Raw genomic sequence first — 15,547 nt, 5'->3', positions numbered from 1 at the left:
ATAACACCAGGTGAAAGGCCTAGTGGTATTATCGCTGGACTGTTAATCCAGAGATGGAAAATGTGTTGCTGGAAAAGCGCAGGTCAGGGAGCATCCAAGGAGCAGGAGAATCGATGTTTCAGGCATAAGCCCTTCTTCAGGAATGAGGAGGGTGTGCCAAGCAGCTAAGATAAAAGGTAGGGAGGAGGGACTTGGGAGAGGGGCGTTGGGAATGCGATAGTTGGAAGGAGGTTAAGGTGAGGGTGATAGGCCGGAGAGACGGTGAGGGTGAAGAGGTCGGGAAGAAGATTGCAGGTCAAGAAGGCAGTGCTGAGTCCGAGGGTTGGGACTGAGATAAGGTGGGGGAGGGGAAATGAGGAAGCTGGAGAAATCTGAGTTCATCCCTTGTGGTTGGAGGGTTCCTAGGCGGAAGATGAGGCGCTCTTCCTCGTGTTGCCATGGTCTGGCGATGGAGGAGGCCAAGGACCTGCATGTCCTTGGCGGAGTGGGAGGGGGAGTTAAAGTGTTCAGCCACGGGGCGATTGGGTTGGTTGGTCCGGGTGTCCCAGAGGTGTTCTCTGAAACGTTCTGCAAGTAGGCGGCCTGTCTCCCCAATGTAGAGGAGACCACATTGGGTGCAGCAGATGCAGTAAATGATATGTGTGGAGGTGCAGGTGAATTTGTGACGGTGTTGAGGTGCAGGTGAATTTGTTAATCCAGAGAGCAAGGTAATGTTCTGGGGACCCATGTTTGAATCCCACCATGGCAGATGGTGGAATTTGAGTTCAATAAAAGTCTGGGATTAAGAGTCTCATGATGACAAGAAACCATTGTCAACTGTTGGAAAAACCCATCTGGGTAACTAATGCCCTTTAGAGAAGGAAATTGCCATCCTTACCTGGTCTGGACCACATGTGACTCCAGACCCACAGCAATGTGACTGACTCTTAATTGCCTTTTGGGACAGGCAATAAATGCTGGTCTGGCCAGAATGAACAAAAAAAAATCAATAACAGTTACAGACAGCAGCATAATCTCTGGGGTATACTGGGTATTATACAGGATACACTTTATTTCCAGCGTGGCGCCATTAAACACAAACTTTTTTCTTCTCTTCAGCTCAGAAACTGTCAAGTCCAAGAGGATTGCCTGTACCAGGTAACTGGGATCACAGACTCCTCATAGTGCTGGACTGAAACCAAATCTCATCAGTTCATAGGGCCAGGCCGATGTGTGCCTGCTGAATGCGCTAACAACCTAACTTAATAAATTTGAAAGTTACCTCATTTTAGCAGCAGAGGCGGTGTCAACAGTAAAACAGTTTCCGTAATCTGGTTATATTTTTTAAATTGTTGGGTGGAGGATTTCTCCAGAGATTAGCAGCAATATAAGTTATTTTTTGTAGTGTCACTCCTCCCATGATGTGAAAATTTCAAGTGTCATGCTGTGTGTTATTTCTAAACATTCTGTGTTAAATTGGTGATTGGGGAAAAACAAGCACTAATGTGGCCCTGCCAGCAGTGGGAGTACACAGGAAGGTGTTGGAGCTTTGAGGACTCAGGGCTATACTTTTATGGAAATGATGGGGGAAAAATATCCAGAATGGTTTGCAACTCGTCAAAGGCCACTGCAACCAACCTCCCAACTCCACTTCCCCCCACCCCCCCAAACCAGGTTGCCATCCCTATCCCACCATGGAAAGGATTTTTGGAGGCCAAAGGGACTAGGAACTGAAGTGGGCTCCAGCATCTGCAGTCATCACTTTCTCCTAGCGCACAAACACCCTGTCCAGTAGTCTTTGTTGGTTTAGCCAGTTAATGTGAGGTTGCTGCTGCTGATATAGTGTGGGGTGGTGACCCATATTTGATTCCAATGTCGGATGTCAACAAAATTACACTCATGCTTTTTCCTTATTCAGGAACAAACATGAGGGTCAAAGCCAAAACTCTTGAACTCCCTAGCAGCACTGTGGATCTAACCACACCACATGGACTGCAGCAGTTCAAGAAGGCAGCTCACCATCACCTTCTCCAGAGTAATTAGGGAGTAGGCAATAAGTGGTAGCACAATCAGAGACACTGTATCCCACAAGTGAATAAAAGTGAATACATGACTTATGATGGGAGATCCTCTCCCAATGTTGTCAACTGGTGGTGGTAGGGAAGGGCATTGTAACCTCCATAATATACTAGTTTGATTGGTGCTCCTATGGATTTGACCTTCTCATATCTTATAGATCCAAATGTCCTGTCCATGTATTCGCTGTCTACTCACCCCAAAGCAATGTGAAAATGTTGTGAGTCAGCGTACATTTACTAAGACTAGTTCAGTGACTCTGGAAATTTCCTGCCTGCCTTCGCCATGTAAATCTAGCCTACACATCCATTATTGCTAAAGGAGAAATAGTCATGAATTGATGTAATATAGTCATAAAGGACAAGACATCTTTTTCTTTATAAGTGAAATATAACTTAGTTACCTCACAAAATGGAAGTCACATGGTAAGACCAATGTGTACTTAGGCTAATTTTTGAAGAAAACTGCGCAACATTGATTTTATTAGTAAATATACATCATGCTAGATCATGCTCCACAGAGAATTGACTGAACTGGTCACTTACCTTTCTCTGTTAAAAACAATAAATTCCTTCTGCACTGCATCTAGATGTTGCTGAAGATGTCCATTCTTCCAATGGTTAAACCAGATGATGAAAGAGACATTGAAAATATAAAAAGAAACACAGTAAGGGATTACGCTCCATAATATTTCACTCAGAATGTTCAATGCCATAGGCAAAATCAAGATCAGTTAAATATGGCTGGTATGCAACATCTAATTCAGAGTCTTCTGTTAACTATTTAACCAGTCTCCAAACTCACATTTCAAGTACGCTATACCTCTCTGTATCTCGGGATGAGTTTTTAAAAAAGCATTTACTATTGATCTGAGTTGATCTAGTATAAGAGTGCTACCCCTGAGCCAATCATTTTACTTTTAATACATATAGTCATGTGTTATGTGACATGATAATATTGTTTACTATTAAAACTTCCCAGGCACACTGTGTTTCTCGAACTCTAGCCTCCTCTCTCTCACTCTCCTTCCAACCCACAATATGCTATCAGGTGCCATGGCAATAGGTTCTGAAATTCCCTGTTTAAACACCTTTGCCTCTGCATTTCTCTCTTCGCCTTTAAGACTCCCTTTAGAACTAACTCCTTTAGCTACACTTCTGGCCATCTGCCTCGTATCTCCTTCTTTGGTTTGTATCAATTTTGTTTCTGTCAAATGTCCCAAGGGTGTAGAAATGCAAGTTATTGAACATAAATTTAATATTATTGCAAGGTTCGATGTTAACAGCACTGACAGAATATACTAAAAATACATAGTTAACACACTTCTCATCTTCCTCCCAATTTTCCTATTCTATAATTTTGTCTTACTTTTTTGGTTAATTATCTTTGCTGGCTTAGTCTGTCCCACTTATATTTAAAATGGAAATTATGTCACATAATTATATTGATCAAAGACTTTCAGCAGATCAAAAGATGAATAAGTGAAACTTGAAGTGATTGCAGTGTCTGAGTAACAGCTTAAACTTGCACTTTTCTTCAAGTCAAAATGGCTGCCTCCAGGAAATGAGAAGTGTAGAACAAAATAATTATAGATTGTAGGGTCACCAGAGAAAAAAAATCAAATCAGTGATACTGAGGTGGCCAACATCATTAAGATCTATGCCAATCAATATACACAGCATGTTAATAGGTCAGTATTGTGACAGCATTTAACCTGGAAGGGAAATGTGTAGTACCTTTAAAAAGGCTGTGCAAGCTGTAATTGGTTTGAAGAATGTTTCAAATAGATTTTCATTAATTGTGAAGGGATCAAGTGTGTTTTCTTGAATAATAAGAAATCCTTGACCATGGAACAGCACCAACAGGAAAGAAGTTAAAATATAGATGCTGTGTGCCTGACTCAAATGGGGAACGAAAGGCAGAAAGCAATCAGCATACATAAGGGGTGGCACAGCGGCTCAATGGTTAACACTGCTGCCTCACAGCACCAGGGAATCAAGGTTTGATTCCAGCCTTACGTGACTGTGTGGAGTTTCTACATTCTCCTGGAGTCAGTGTTGGTTTCCTCCCACAGTTCAAAGATGTGCAGGTTAGGTGGATTGACCATGGTAAATGTGAGGTTATGGGGATTGGTAGGGGACTGGTTCTGGGTGGGATCTTCTTTGGAGGACTGGTGCAGATTCAATGAGCTGAATGGTCTCTTGTACTGTAGGGATTCTAGATTCTTCTTCTACACTCGTAGATACAAAGGGAAAGGAGACACAGAGAGGGAGAAGAAAGCAGAATTCATATGTGGTGAAATCTGTAAAGCTCTTCTTGAAGTATTGGATGTTAGATAGCAAATAGAAAAATAGAAGGTTAGAGCCTCTTAGAGAAGCAATGTACAAGTGAACTTGAATGTACTGAACTGTAAAATCTGTGTGAATATCTTAGGCATGTATAACAGCTCAATGAGTTAGAGTACCAGAACATAAAGTGGGTATTGTTGATTGATTGGCTGAAAAGGAGACCTGGCAGGTTGTGTCATGATCCATGTAAGAAGTGGTTCATACGTATGTGGCTAATCAATGTTAACCGTATATGGAAACTTTGAATGAAATGCAGCTGCCCGTGAACATGACTGCAGGGTCAAATCGATCATGTGAGAAAGTGAGAGACTCTATGTAATATAAGCAGAGTTTCAGGATAATTTCTTAAAATGCATCTTTTTCACAAGTGAAGGCTACAACATTTTAGAATTCATATAAATGATTTTAATGAAAGGACAAAGGTAGGTTTGCTAAATTTTGTAATGACATGAAGTTGGGTGTGAAAGTACAGCACGAAGAGGACATTGGGAGATTACAAACTAACATTGACAGGTTAAGTAAGTGGCAGGAGGCTGGAAGAACACAGCAGGCCAGGCAGCATCAGGAGGTGGAGAAATCGATGTTTCAGGTGTAACGCTTCTTCAGGTCACACCCATAACATCAACTTCTCCACTTCCTGATGCTGCCTGGCTTGCTGTGCTCTTCCAGCTTCCTGCCTGTCTATTTTGGATTCTAGCATCTGCAGTTTTTTTTGTCTCTAACCAGGTTAAATGAGTGGGCAAGGAGCTGGCAAATGGAATATGGAAAAACGCAAAATTTACAATTTTGACAGGAAGTAGTGAATAATTATAAAGCTCTGAAAGACAGATGGATCTGGATTTTCTGCTGCATGAAACATAAAGGTTTAGTATTCAGATACAACAAGCAATTAGGAAAGTTATGGATTAGAGTGGTGCTGGAAAAACACAGCAGGTCAGGCAGCATCCGAGGAGCAGGAAAATCGACGTTTCGGGCGAAAGCCCTTCATCAAGAATAGACTATTTTCCTGCTCCTCGGATGCTGCCTGACCTGTTGTGCTTTTCCAGCACTACTCTAATCCAGACTCGGGTTTCCAGCATCTGCAGTCCTCGTTTTTTACCTAATTAGGAAAGTTATAACTTATCGTGATGGGAATTGAATACAAAAGTTGGGAGGTTATACTTCAGTTATCAAGGGCACTGGTGAGACTACATCTGGAGTACTGTGTAACACTGGTAGCAGTTCAAAGAAGGTTTATGAGGCTGAAACCTGAAATGGGTGTGTTGTCTTATAACGAAAGATTGGACAGACTAGGATTTATCTGCTGGAGTTTAGAATAGTTAGAGGTGACTTGATTGAAACATAATTGATCCTTAGGATTCTTGACAGGGTGGAAATGGAAACAACATTTCCTCTTGTGGAGAATCTAGAACTATAGTCGCTAGTTAAAAGTTAACAATCACTTGTTTAAAACAGAGATTAGGAGAAATGTTTTCTCACAGAGGGCTGAGTGCTTTTGGAATATTCTTCCTCAAAAGGTGGAGGAAGTAGTGTATTCGATTGTTATTAAGATAGTGATTATCAGGCTCTTGTTAAGGAAAAGCATGAAGAGTTATCATAGGCAGACAGGAATGTGGGGTAATCAGATATATCAGGGTCTTACTGAATGGGGGAGGGCAGGCTCAAGGGTCATATAGCCTATTGTTTTTCTGCTGTACGCAAGAGACTGTTTGTTGTAGTTTGGCCACAATATTAACAAAATAATTCCTTCCCAATGGTTGACACAGCGGTGTCAAAATCTTAAAATATATTAGCTATACATAAAGTAAATGCATGGAAGGAATAAGTATTTTGGGTTCTGTGATTTCACACATCCACATGTCATTCCTTCACCTGTTACTTTAGTATTGCTATTAAGCTGTTTCCTTAAAGGTTAATGCTTCTGATAAAATGACAGAATAAGATTTTCATTATAAGGCATCAGTACATTAGCTACTAACACTGGATAGTGCAATTTCAATGAGAATATTTATCATTTGCTGAAAATCTTGGAAATAGATACCCCTTTTTGATAGGAATACAAAAATGTGCATTTCATGTTTTACTTCAAGCCATTGTGCTTTCTAAAAGTGGGCTGACAGGATCAGATAAAGAGTTCCTTCATAGATTTCATTACAGATATCACAATATAACACAATAGCAATTCACAGAAAAGATTATACTATCAGAACAAAGTGCCTGTCATTTAATGCATGCACCAGCACTTTACAGGGCTTGTGTGGGGCTATTAAGGATATTAAATCAGCTGACTAACAGCCAACTATCTGTTCTCTAGTTAGTAAATTCCCATTACATCTTTTTGACCTTATGAAACTATACTGCAAGATATTCACAGGCAGTTTTCTCTGCTATGTTAATGAAGTTGCAATCTCATTTAATTATATAAAATTTTACAGCAGATAATTTAATCCAGCTCCCCCCCACCCTCCTTGTGTATTTAGCCAGCTTCCCTTTTAACACATTTGCACTATTTGCTTGGTTATTAGTTAAGTTAGTGAATTCTATCATCCTCCGAATAAAAGGGTTAAAAATCAGACAACACCAGGTTATAGTCCAACAGGTTTAATTGGAAGCACACTGACAATCACCTGATGAAGGAGCATCGCTCCGAAAGCTAGTGTGCTTCCAATTAAACCTGTTGGACTATAACCTGGTGTTGTGTGATTTTTAACTGTGTACACCCCAGTCCAACACCGGCATCTCCAAATCATGAATAAAAAGGATTCTTCTTAATTCTCAATGAGACTTATCAGTGACCGGCTTCACTCCTCATTCTGTGTGTCCTTTGCAAATGGAAATCGTTTATTTTCTTGTGAATATTAAGTAACTTGTAAAGACTTTTAGTTGGCCATCTCCCAGTGTTGCCTATATTCAAACAAGCCTCTCAATCTCCTCAGTCATATTAACATATTTTGCTAAACCTGTGAAGTCAATTGTTTCATAAAGATGTCATAATGAGTACATTAGTAAGAAAAGTTACATTTTTCACATCCAGCACCCTATCTCCTCAGTTGGGAATTACCAAACACAAGTGCCTAGATAATGGAACATTGGCTGATAAGTTGCTCCAACCTAAGACATGTCTAACTTTATCAAACAACTCATGTAAATCTTAAATATTTGAGGTACAATGTGACAATGAATGGAATCCAATAAAGTTTAAAACGCATCAAAGTATAACAACCATAAAAAAGTCTAATTTTGTGCAGCGTGACAGGATTCAATCCACCATTTGGTTGCAGAAAACATCTATATTGCATTCTCAAAACTGAGCTGCGGGTAATTATCACAATTGAAGTTAGGAGTGAACAACTGTTTTTCCGATTTGAGGGAAATATACAGTGGCATTCCACTAGTATTGAAACCATTGCTATTTCAATATAAATTAATTATCCAGGCTTGAGTAACAGATTATTTCAGGTTTTGTAAATAATACTAAGCTTGGAGTGTAGTGAACAGAGGGGAGGATAGGAACAGACTTCAGGAGAACAGTGAAATGGTCAGATGTTAGGTGAATAAAGTTGAACACAGAAAAGTGTCCAGTGCTTTAAAATAATTAAAGGAGGAAGGGTTTGCGAGAGAGGAAATGTAGATTTACAAAGCAAAATGATATGACAGCATCGCTGGGCAGCTATCTAGATGATGAGTGGGGCAGCAAGGCACAATGGTACACGCATAAAGAAAAAGCAAGGAGTGTGAAAGGGGATAAAACATGGTAAAAAGGCAAAATGAATGGCTTTTTACTTAGTCATAGAGATGTACAACACAAAAACAGACCCTTCGGTCCAAGCTGCCCATGCCAACCAGATATCCTAATATAATCTAGTCCCATTTGCCAACACCTGGCCCATATCCCCCCAAACCCTTTCTATTCATATACCCATCCAGACGCCTTTTAAATGCTGTAATTGTACCAGCCTCCACCACTTCCTCTGGCAGCTCATTCCATACACGTACCACCCTCTGCATGAAAAGGTTGCCACTTACATCCCTTTTATATCTTTCCCCTCTCACCCTAAACCTATGCCCTCTGGTTCTGGACTCCCCCAGCCCAGGTAAAAGACCTTGTCTATTTATTCCATCCATGCCCCTCATGATTTTATAAATCTCAATAAGGTCACTCCTCAGCCTTCGATGCTCCAGTCTATTCAGCCTCTCCCTATAGCTCAAATCCTCCAACCCTGGCAACATCCTTGTAAATCATTTCTGGACCCTTTCAAGTTTCACAACATTCTTTCGATAGGACGAAGACCAGAATTGCATGCGATATTCCAAAAGTGGCCCAACCAACATCTTGTACAGCCACAACATAACCTCCCAACTCCTATACTCAATGTTCTGATCAATAAAGGAAAGCATACTAAACACACTCTTCACTATCCTATCTACCTGTGACTCAACTTTCAAGAAACTATGAACCTGCACTCCAAGGTCTCTTTGTTCAGCAACACTCCCCAGGACCTTAACATTAAGTGTTTAAGTCCTGTTCTGATTTGCTTTTCCAAAATGCAGCACCTCACATTTATCAAAATTAATCTTCATCTGCCATCCTTATCCCATTGACCCATCTGGTCCAGATCCTGTTGTAATCTTCTTTGCTGTTCACTACACCTCCAATTTTGGTGTCATCTGCAAACTTACTAACTATACCACCTATGTTCACATCCAAATCATTTATAGAAATATTGGAAAGTAGTGGACCCAGCACTGATCCTTGTGGCACACCACTGATCACAGGCCTCCAGTCTGAAAGCAACCCTTCACCACCACCCTCTGTCTTCTACCTTTGAGCTAGTTTTACGTCCACATGGCTAGTTCTCCCTGTATTCTATAAGATCTAACCTTGCTACCAGTCTCCCATGAGGAACCTTATCGAATGTCTTACTGAATGCATGTAGTATTAAGAACATATATGAATTAACAGCACAAATTGATGTAAATGATTATGAGCTTATAGCCATTTTGGAGTCATGGCTACAAGACAATTAAAGTTAGGAATTAAATATTCAAGGGTATGCTACTTTTCGTAAGGCCAGGCAGGAAAGAAGGAAAGGGTGATGGGATGGCTTTGCTGACATAGGACCAAATGGTAAGATAGCAAGAAATGATCTGAGTTTGGAAGATGTAGAGTGCACATTGGTGGTGTTAAGAAATAATAAGGGGAAGAAAACAGTGGTAGGCATAGTCTATAGGTCACCTAACAGTTTCTGTCTGAAAGGACAGAGAATAAATCAGGAGATAACGAGGGCATATAAAAAAAGCAGTAGACTAACGATGACTGACATTCATGTTCATGTAGATTGGAAAAGTCAAATTGACAGAGGTAGTTTCAAGAAAGAAATCATAGAGTGTATTTGGGACAGTTTCCCAGAACAAGATGTAGTAGATCCAATCAGAGCTCAGGCTATGTTGAATCTGCTAATGTACAATGACGCAGATTCAATAAATGATCCCCTAAAAAACAGTGAGTGACCATCCCATGGCAGAATTTAGCATTCAATTTGAGAGGGGGCAACTTGAGTTGGAAACAACCGCGCTCGATTTAATTTGAGTCATTACAAAGCACAGAGGACAGAGTTAGCTGGAGTGGGCTGCGAAAGCAATTTGGCAGCAAAGACAGTTAAGAACCAATGGCTGATGTTTAAGAAAATAGCTCATGACTCACAACAAGGGTATATCCCAGTCAGAAAAAAAGATTATAGGAAGGAGACAGGCTAACCATGGTTAGTGAGGGGAATTACAATAGCACTAAATTGTGAGAAAATACATACAAAGTGGTGAAGGGGATTGGGAAAGTTTCAAAAACTAACAGGAGACTACTGAAAATAAAGAGGGAGAAAATAACCTTTGGGGGTAAACTTGCAATTATTTTCAAGATGGACAGCAAGATTTTTTTTAAATATAAGGAAAGGAAGACAGAAGACAAAGTGAACATTGACCTCTTAGAGAACAAGCCTTGGGAATTAATCATGGAAAACCAGGGAATGGCAAAGAAAGTGAATACATAGTTTGAATCAATCTTCAGGGTAGAGGACACTAGTAAATTTCTAAAGATACTTAGTAATCAAAAGGCAAAAGGAGAAGAGGAAAACAATGCAATAACAATTGCTGTATAAAAAGTACTTGGAAAACTAGTGGGGGGTAAAAGCCAGTTGGTTCCCTGGATATAACAGGAAGCGTCCTAGTATATTAATGGAAGTAATGCACTGCAGTAATCTTCCAAGAATCATTGGATCATGGAAAAAGATCAATGTAACACCTTATTCAAAAACAGGAGACACAAACTAGATGGTAAGGCTAGTGGTGAGGATGACACTAATAATCTGCATAGGAATAAAGTCAGGTTAAGTAAGTGGACAAAGTTTGGTGGATATAATATAATGTGGGAAAATATGAGGTTATGTATTTTGGCAGAAAGAACAGGAGAGCTGAATATTATTTAAATGCAGAAAGATTATAGAAAGAATGACCCACAAAAAGTTAGCATACAAACTCAGCAGGTAATGCAGAAGGGAGTGGAATGCAATGTTGACCTTTATATCAAAAGTAATGGAGTCTAAAAAGTCTTAGTAAAACTACACAAGGCACTAGTCAGACCACAGTTGGAATACTGTGAACAGTTTTAGTCTACCTATCTGTGGAAACATATACTGGCATTGGAGGCAGTCCAGAGAATTTCAGTAGGTTGATGAAGGGTTTTGCTTATGAGGAGAGGTTAAGAACATACAGATATAAGAAATAGAAGGCCATTTGGCCCTCAAGCCTGCTCCACCATTCAACAAGATCATGGCTAATCTGCCCTGGCCTCAACTCCTCTCATGTGCCAGCTGTTCACAGCCATCAATTCCTGAATGTTTCAAAAATTTATCTACCTTCTCTTTAAGGATTTTCAATGATCTAGCCTCCACAATTCTCTGGGATTAAGAATTCCAGACATTCACCACCCCTCTGGGAGAAGAAATTCCTTCAAGACATAAACATGAGAAATTATTTTTGGCAAATGGGGAAATAGAGTCATAGAGTCCTGCAGCATGGAGACAGGCCCTTCAGCCCAAACAGGTCCGCGCCAACCAAAATGTCCATCCCCCCCCCATCCCATTTCCTTGCACTTGGCCCATATCCTTCTCAACCTTTCCTACGCACGTTTGTCCAAATGCCTTTTAAATATTGTTAATGTACCTGCCTCAACCACTTCTGCTGGCAGCTCATTCCATATGTGTACCACCCTTTGTGTAACAACATTACCCCTCAGATTCCCATTTATTCTTTCCTGTCTTACTTTAAAGTGATGCCATCTAATCCTCGATTCCCCAATCCTGGGGAAAAAAAACTGAGTGCATTCACCCTATCCATGTCTCTCACGATCTTATACATTTCTATAAGATCTCCCCTTCAGTCTCCTACGTTCCAAAGGAAAAAGTCCTGGCTTGTCCAACCTCTTCCTATAACTCAGTCCCTTGAGTCCTGGCAAATTGCTTGCAAATTTTTTCCACATTCTTTCCAGTTTAATAACATCCTTCCTTTAGCAAGGTGGCCAAAACTGAACACAATACTCTAAGTGTGACCTCATCAACATCCTGTACAACTGCAACATAACTTCCCAACTTCTATACTCAGTGCTCTGACTGATGAAGGCTGTGTGCCAAAGCTTTCTTCACTGCCCTGTCTACCTGTGCCTCCACTTTCAGAGAACTGTGCACCTAAACTCCGAGGTCCCACCGTTCCACTACACTCCTTAAGGCCCTATCATTCACCATGAAACGCCTACCTTGATTTGACTTTCCAAAACACAACATCTCACACTTATCCATATGAAACCCTTTTGCCATTTCTCGGCCCACTTTCCCAGGTGATCAAGGTCCTGCTGCTACTTCTGATAACCTTCCTCACTGTCCATGATACTGCCTATTTTAGTGTCATCAGCAAATCATGCCTTGTACATTCTCATTGCTATAGATAACAAACAGCAATGGGCTCAGCACCAACCGAGGAGACACACCATTAGTCACAGGCCTCCAACCCGACAAGCATCCTTCCACTATTAACCTCTGCTTCCTACCATCAAGCCAATTGCGTATTGAATTTGCTAGCTCCCCCTGGATTCCATGCAATATAACCTTCCAGAGCAGGCTACTAGGTGGAATCTTATTAAAGGCCATTATTGAAATCCATCTAGACTATGTCTACTGCCCTGCCCTCATCAACCTTCCTGATAACTTCATCAAAGAACTCTAACAAATTTGTGAAGCATGATCTCCCACACACAAAGCCATGCTGACAACTCCTAATTAAATCCTGTCTTTCCAAATGCATGTATATCTTGTCCCTCGGAATCTTCTCAAATAACTTAAAATCTGTCATCCAGGGTCCCTACTTCTGCCAACCTTGCCCTTTACCTTCATAGGCACATATACAGGTTGAACTCTAGCTGTCACATTTTTAAAGGCCTCCCACTTGCCAGAGGGCCTTTGCCTGCAAACAAACTACTTCAGGGTAAAAGTGAGGACTGCAGATGCTGGAAATCAGACTCTACTTCAATCAACCCCTGCAAGCTCCCATCTAAATAGTAAGACACTGAACTTATACTTTTCTGCCTGCCTTCGCAGTTGAAGACACAAGTTATACTAGAAATGGAGGAAGTAAGGACTGCAGAAGCTGGAGATCAGAGTCGAGAGTGTAGTGCTGGAAAAGCACAGCAGGTCAGGCAGCATCTGAGGAGCAGAAGAATTGATGTTTCGGGCATAAGCCCCTCATCAGGAATGAGGCTTGTGGGCTGGGGGCTGAGAGATTAATGGGAAGGGGGTGGGATTGGGGAAAGTTAGCTGAGAATGCGATAAGTAGATGAAGGTGAGGGAGAAGGTCATAGGTCGGGGGGTGGAGTGGATAGATAGGAAAGGTGACAGACAGATCAGGAGGATGGTGTCAAGTTGGCGGCTTGGGTCTGGGATAATGTGGGGGGAGGGGAAATGAGGAAACTGTTGAAATCCACATTGATCCCATGTGGTTGCAGGGTCCCAAGGCAGAATATGCCTAGCAGCTAAAAGGTGAGAAAATTAAGTTGATTGTTACTTACAGTGAGGGAGAAATTCAACAAACTAAAATCTGACAAATCTACCTTACCAGATGGAGTACATCCTATGATTTTAAAAGATAGAGCTGTAGTGATTGTGGATGTACCGGTTGTTATATTCTAAAACAGCTTCAGCAGACTTTGAAGTTAGCAAATGTAGCATCAACATTCAAGGAAGGAGTGTTTGAGAAAACTGGGAGGTACAAGTTGGTTAGTCTAACATCAGTCATTGGGAAATGCTATTATGGAGAAGGTCCCAACAACATATTTCCATATACTAGGATTCCAATAAAGCAGTTGCTTAGATGCCACATTAACAGAGAAGGAATTGTGAAGTTGTGGGAATATATTTGTATAGACAGAGAGTTCATTAATGTTTGGGATAAATGGAGCCTTTTTGAGTTTGTGACCAGTGGAGTGTATCAACAATCAGAGTTGGGGCCTTAGCTATTTACAATACATGTTAATAACAAACATCAGCTTGTAATGTTACATAGCTAGGTGGGAATGTAGCTATGAAGAGATTACAGGGGCTGCAAAGAGATTGAGACAAGCAATATGAATGGACAAGGTGGCAGGCAGATGGGGTAAAATATCAGAAGTGTGAGGTTCTTGTGTCATGAGAAAAGCAGAATTCTTTTTAAAAGCCAATGAAGCTTGTAAATATTGATATTCAGACAGGCTTAGAGGTTCGCTACAACTGTACAGCACTTTTGTGAGAACACACTAGGATTACTGTGTGCAATATTGGTCTCCATATTTAAGGAAGCTTTATTTGTATTAGCATGATACATCACTTTTTCACTAGAGAAGTCCTTTGGACGCGAGGGCTATTCAGTACATTGAGTCCATATCCTTTGGGTTTTAGGAGAGAGACAGATAATCTCATTGAAACATTTAAGCTTCAGAAGGTGCTTGACAAGTGTGATACAGACTGTTTTACATATAAGTATTTTAATATTCTAAGTTTGGAGTTTTGGTTTTTGCATGAGTAACATGAGTTTTTTGTGTGTCTGCAGTTAATAATTAACTTGTAAGCATTACGGTGACTACAACGATTTATTTTCAAAATTTTGAAGCCTAACTTTAGAACTGAAGGGTTTTTGTGGACATTGGCAGAGTTTTACGACCAAACAAGAGAAAAAAGCTCTACTTTAGAAGATCAGGAGGGATTTTTTTTATCTTTTAAGGGAGACACCCATTGCTTTGAGACAAAGAGTTATCTTTTAGTTTCACTTTGAGTTTTGGGAACCCTGTGAAATCCTTCAATGAAGATGCTTGTTTTGGCCAATACTTCTGAGAACGAAAGGATGCAATGAACTATGTTACCTTAGAGTGAAAAGTTAGTGTTAGTCTCAGACTAGAAGTATTAGAATAAAACTAGGTTGCCTAAAGCTGAAGAAGGGTCACCGGACCTGAAACGTTAACTCCACAGATATTACCAGCAATTTCTGTTTTTGTACTTACAGCTCACAAGTGATTCAAACTTATCAAGGTGTTAGAGGCAGGAGCTTGGATGGGAGTACTGTATACATGGTATATCTGGGTACATTACAAAGTGTGCTTTTGGTACTATACTCTTGCATGTGTTATGGATACTATACAAGAGTTACTGTTTCTCTTTTCAATTTATAAAGGAGTGTTTTGGGATTATTGAGATTTTACTTGTAATATTTGTTTAGAAAGTTTTGAATTTGTTATATTTAGTTAGTTTGGCTTATTCTATTTTATCTTCTTTTATTTTGTTTAAAAAAAACTCTGTTCTACTGTTAAAGGAAAACTTGCAGCATTGCATGCTTATGTTTCATTAAAACCAAAAAATAACATGGTCTATCAAGCCAGATCTCAGTTTAAGGTCTGACTTATCTATGAATAACACCAGCTGAGATCATTAACACAAGGCAATTACTGAGATAGTATCTAGGTATCTAGGTGACAGTGGCATGGTCTCAGCATAAGGGACTGATCACTGAAATTGAGATAAGGCAAGCTTTCTTCACTCAAAGGTGTGTGAATTTTTGGATTTCTGCATATT

At 40.3% G+C, this 15,547-nt stretch overlaps 1 protein-coding gene across 2 annotated transcripts in view; it reads right to left on the bottom strand.

Annotated features, from left to right (window-relative positions):
• LOC132823148 (serine/threonine-protein kinase 32A-like) overlaps positions 1 to 15,547 on the bottom strand; it is a 290,383-nt gene that overhangs the window by 18,026 nt on the left and 256,810 nt on the right. For both annotated transcript variants that reach the window (XM_060836715.1, XM_060836716.1), the window contains one exon: positions 2,601 to 2,665. In XM_060836715.1, coding sequence (XP_060692698.1) covers positions 2,601 to 2,665 — 65 coding nt within the window. The remainder of the gene's footprint in view (positions 1 to 2,600; positions 2,666 to 15,547) is intronic.

Source organism: Hemiscyllium ocellatum, chromosome 16 (genome assembly GCF_020745735.1).
Source record: "Hemiscyllium ocellatum isolate sHemOce1 chromosome 16, sHemOce1.pat.X.cur, whole genome shotgun sequence".
NCBI classification, from domain to species: Eukaryota; Metazoa; Chordata; class Chondrichthyes; order Orectolobiformes; family Hemiscylliidae; genus Hemiscyllium; species Hemiscyllium ocellatum.
This window is presented reverse-complemented; position numbering and strand designations above follow the sequence as displayed.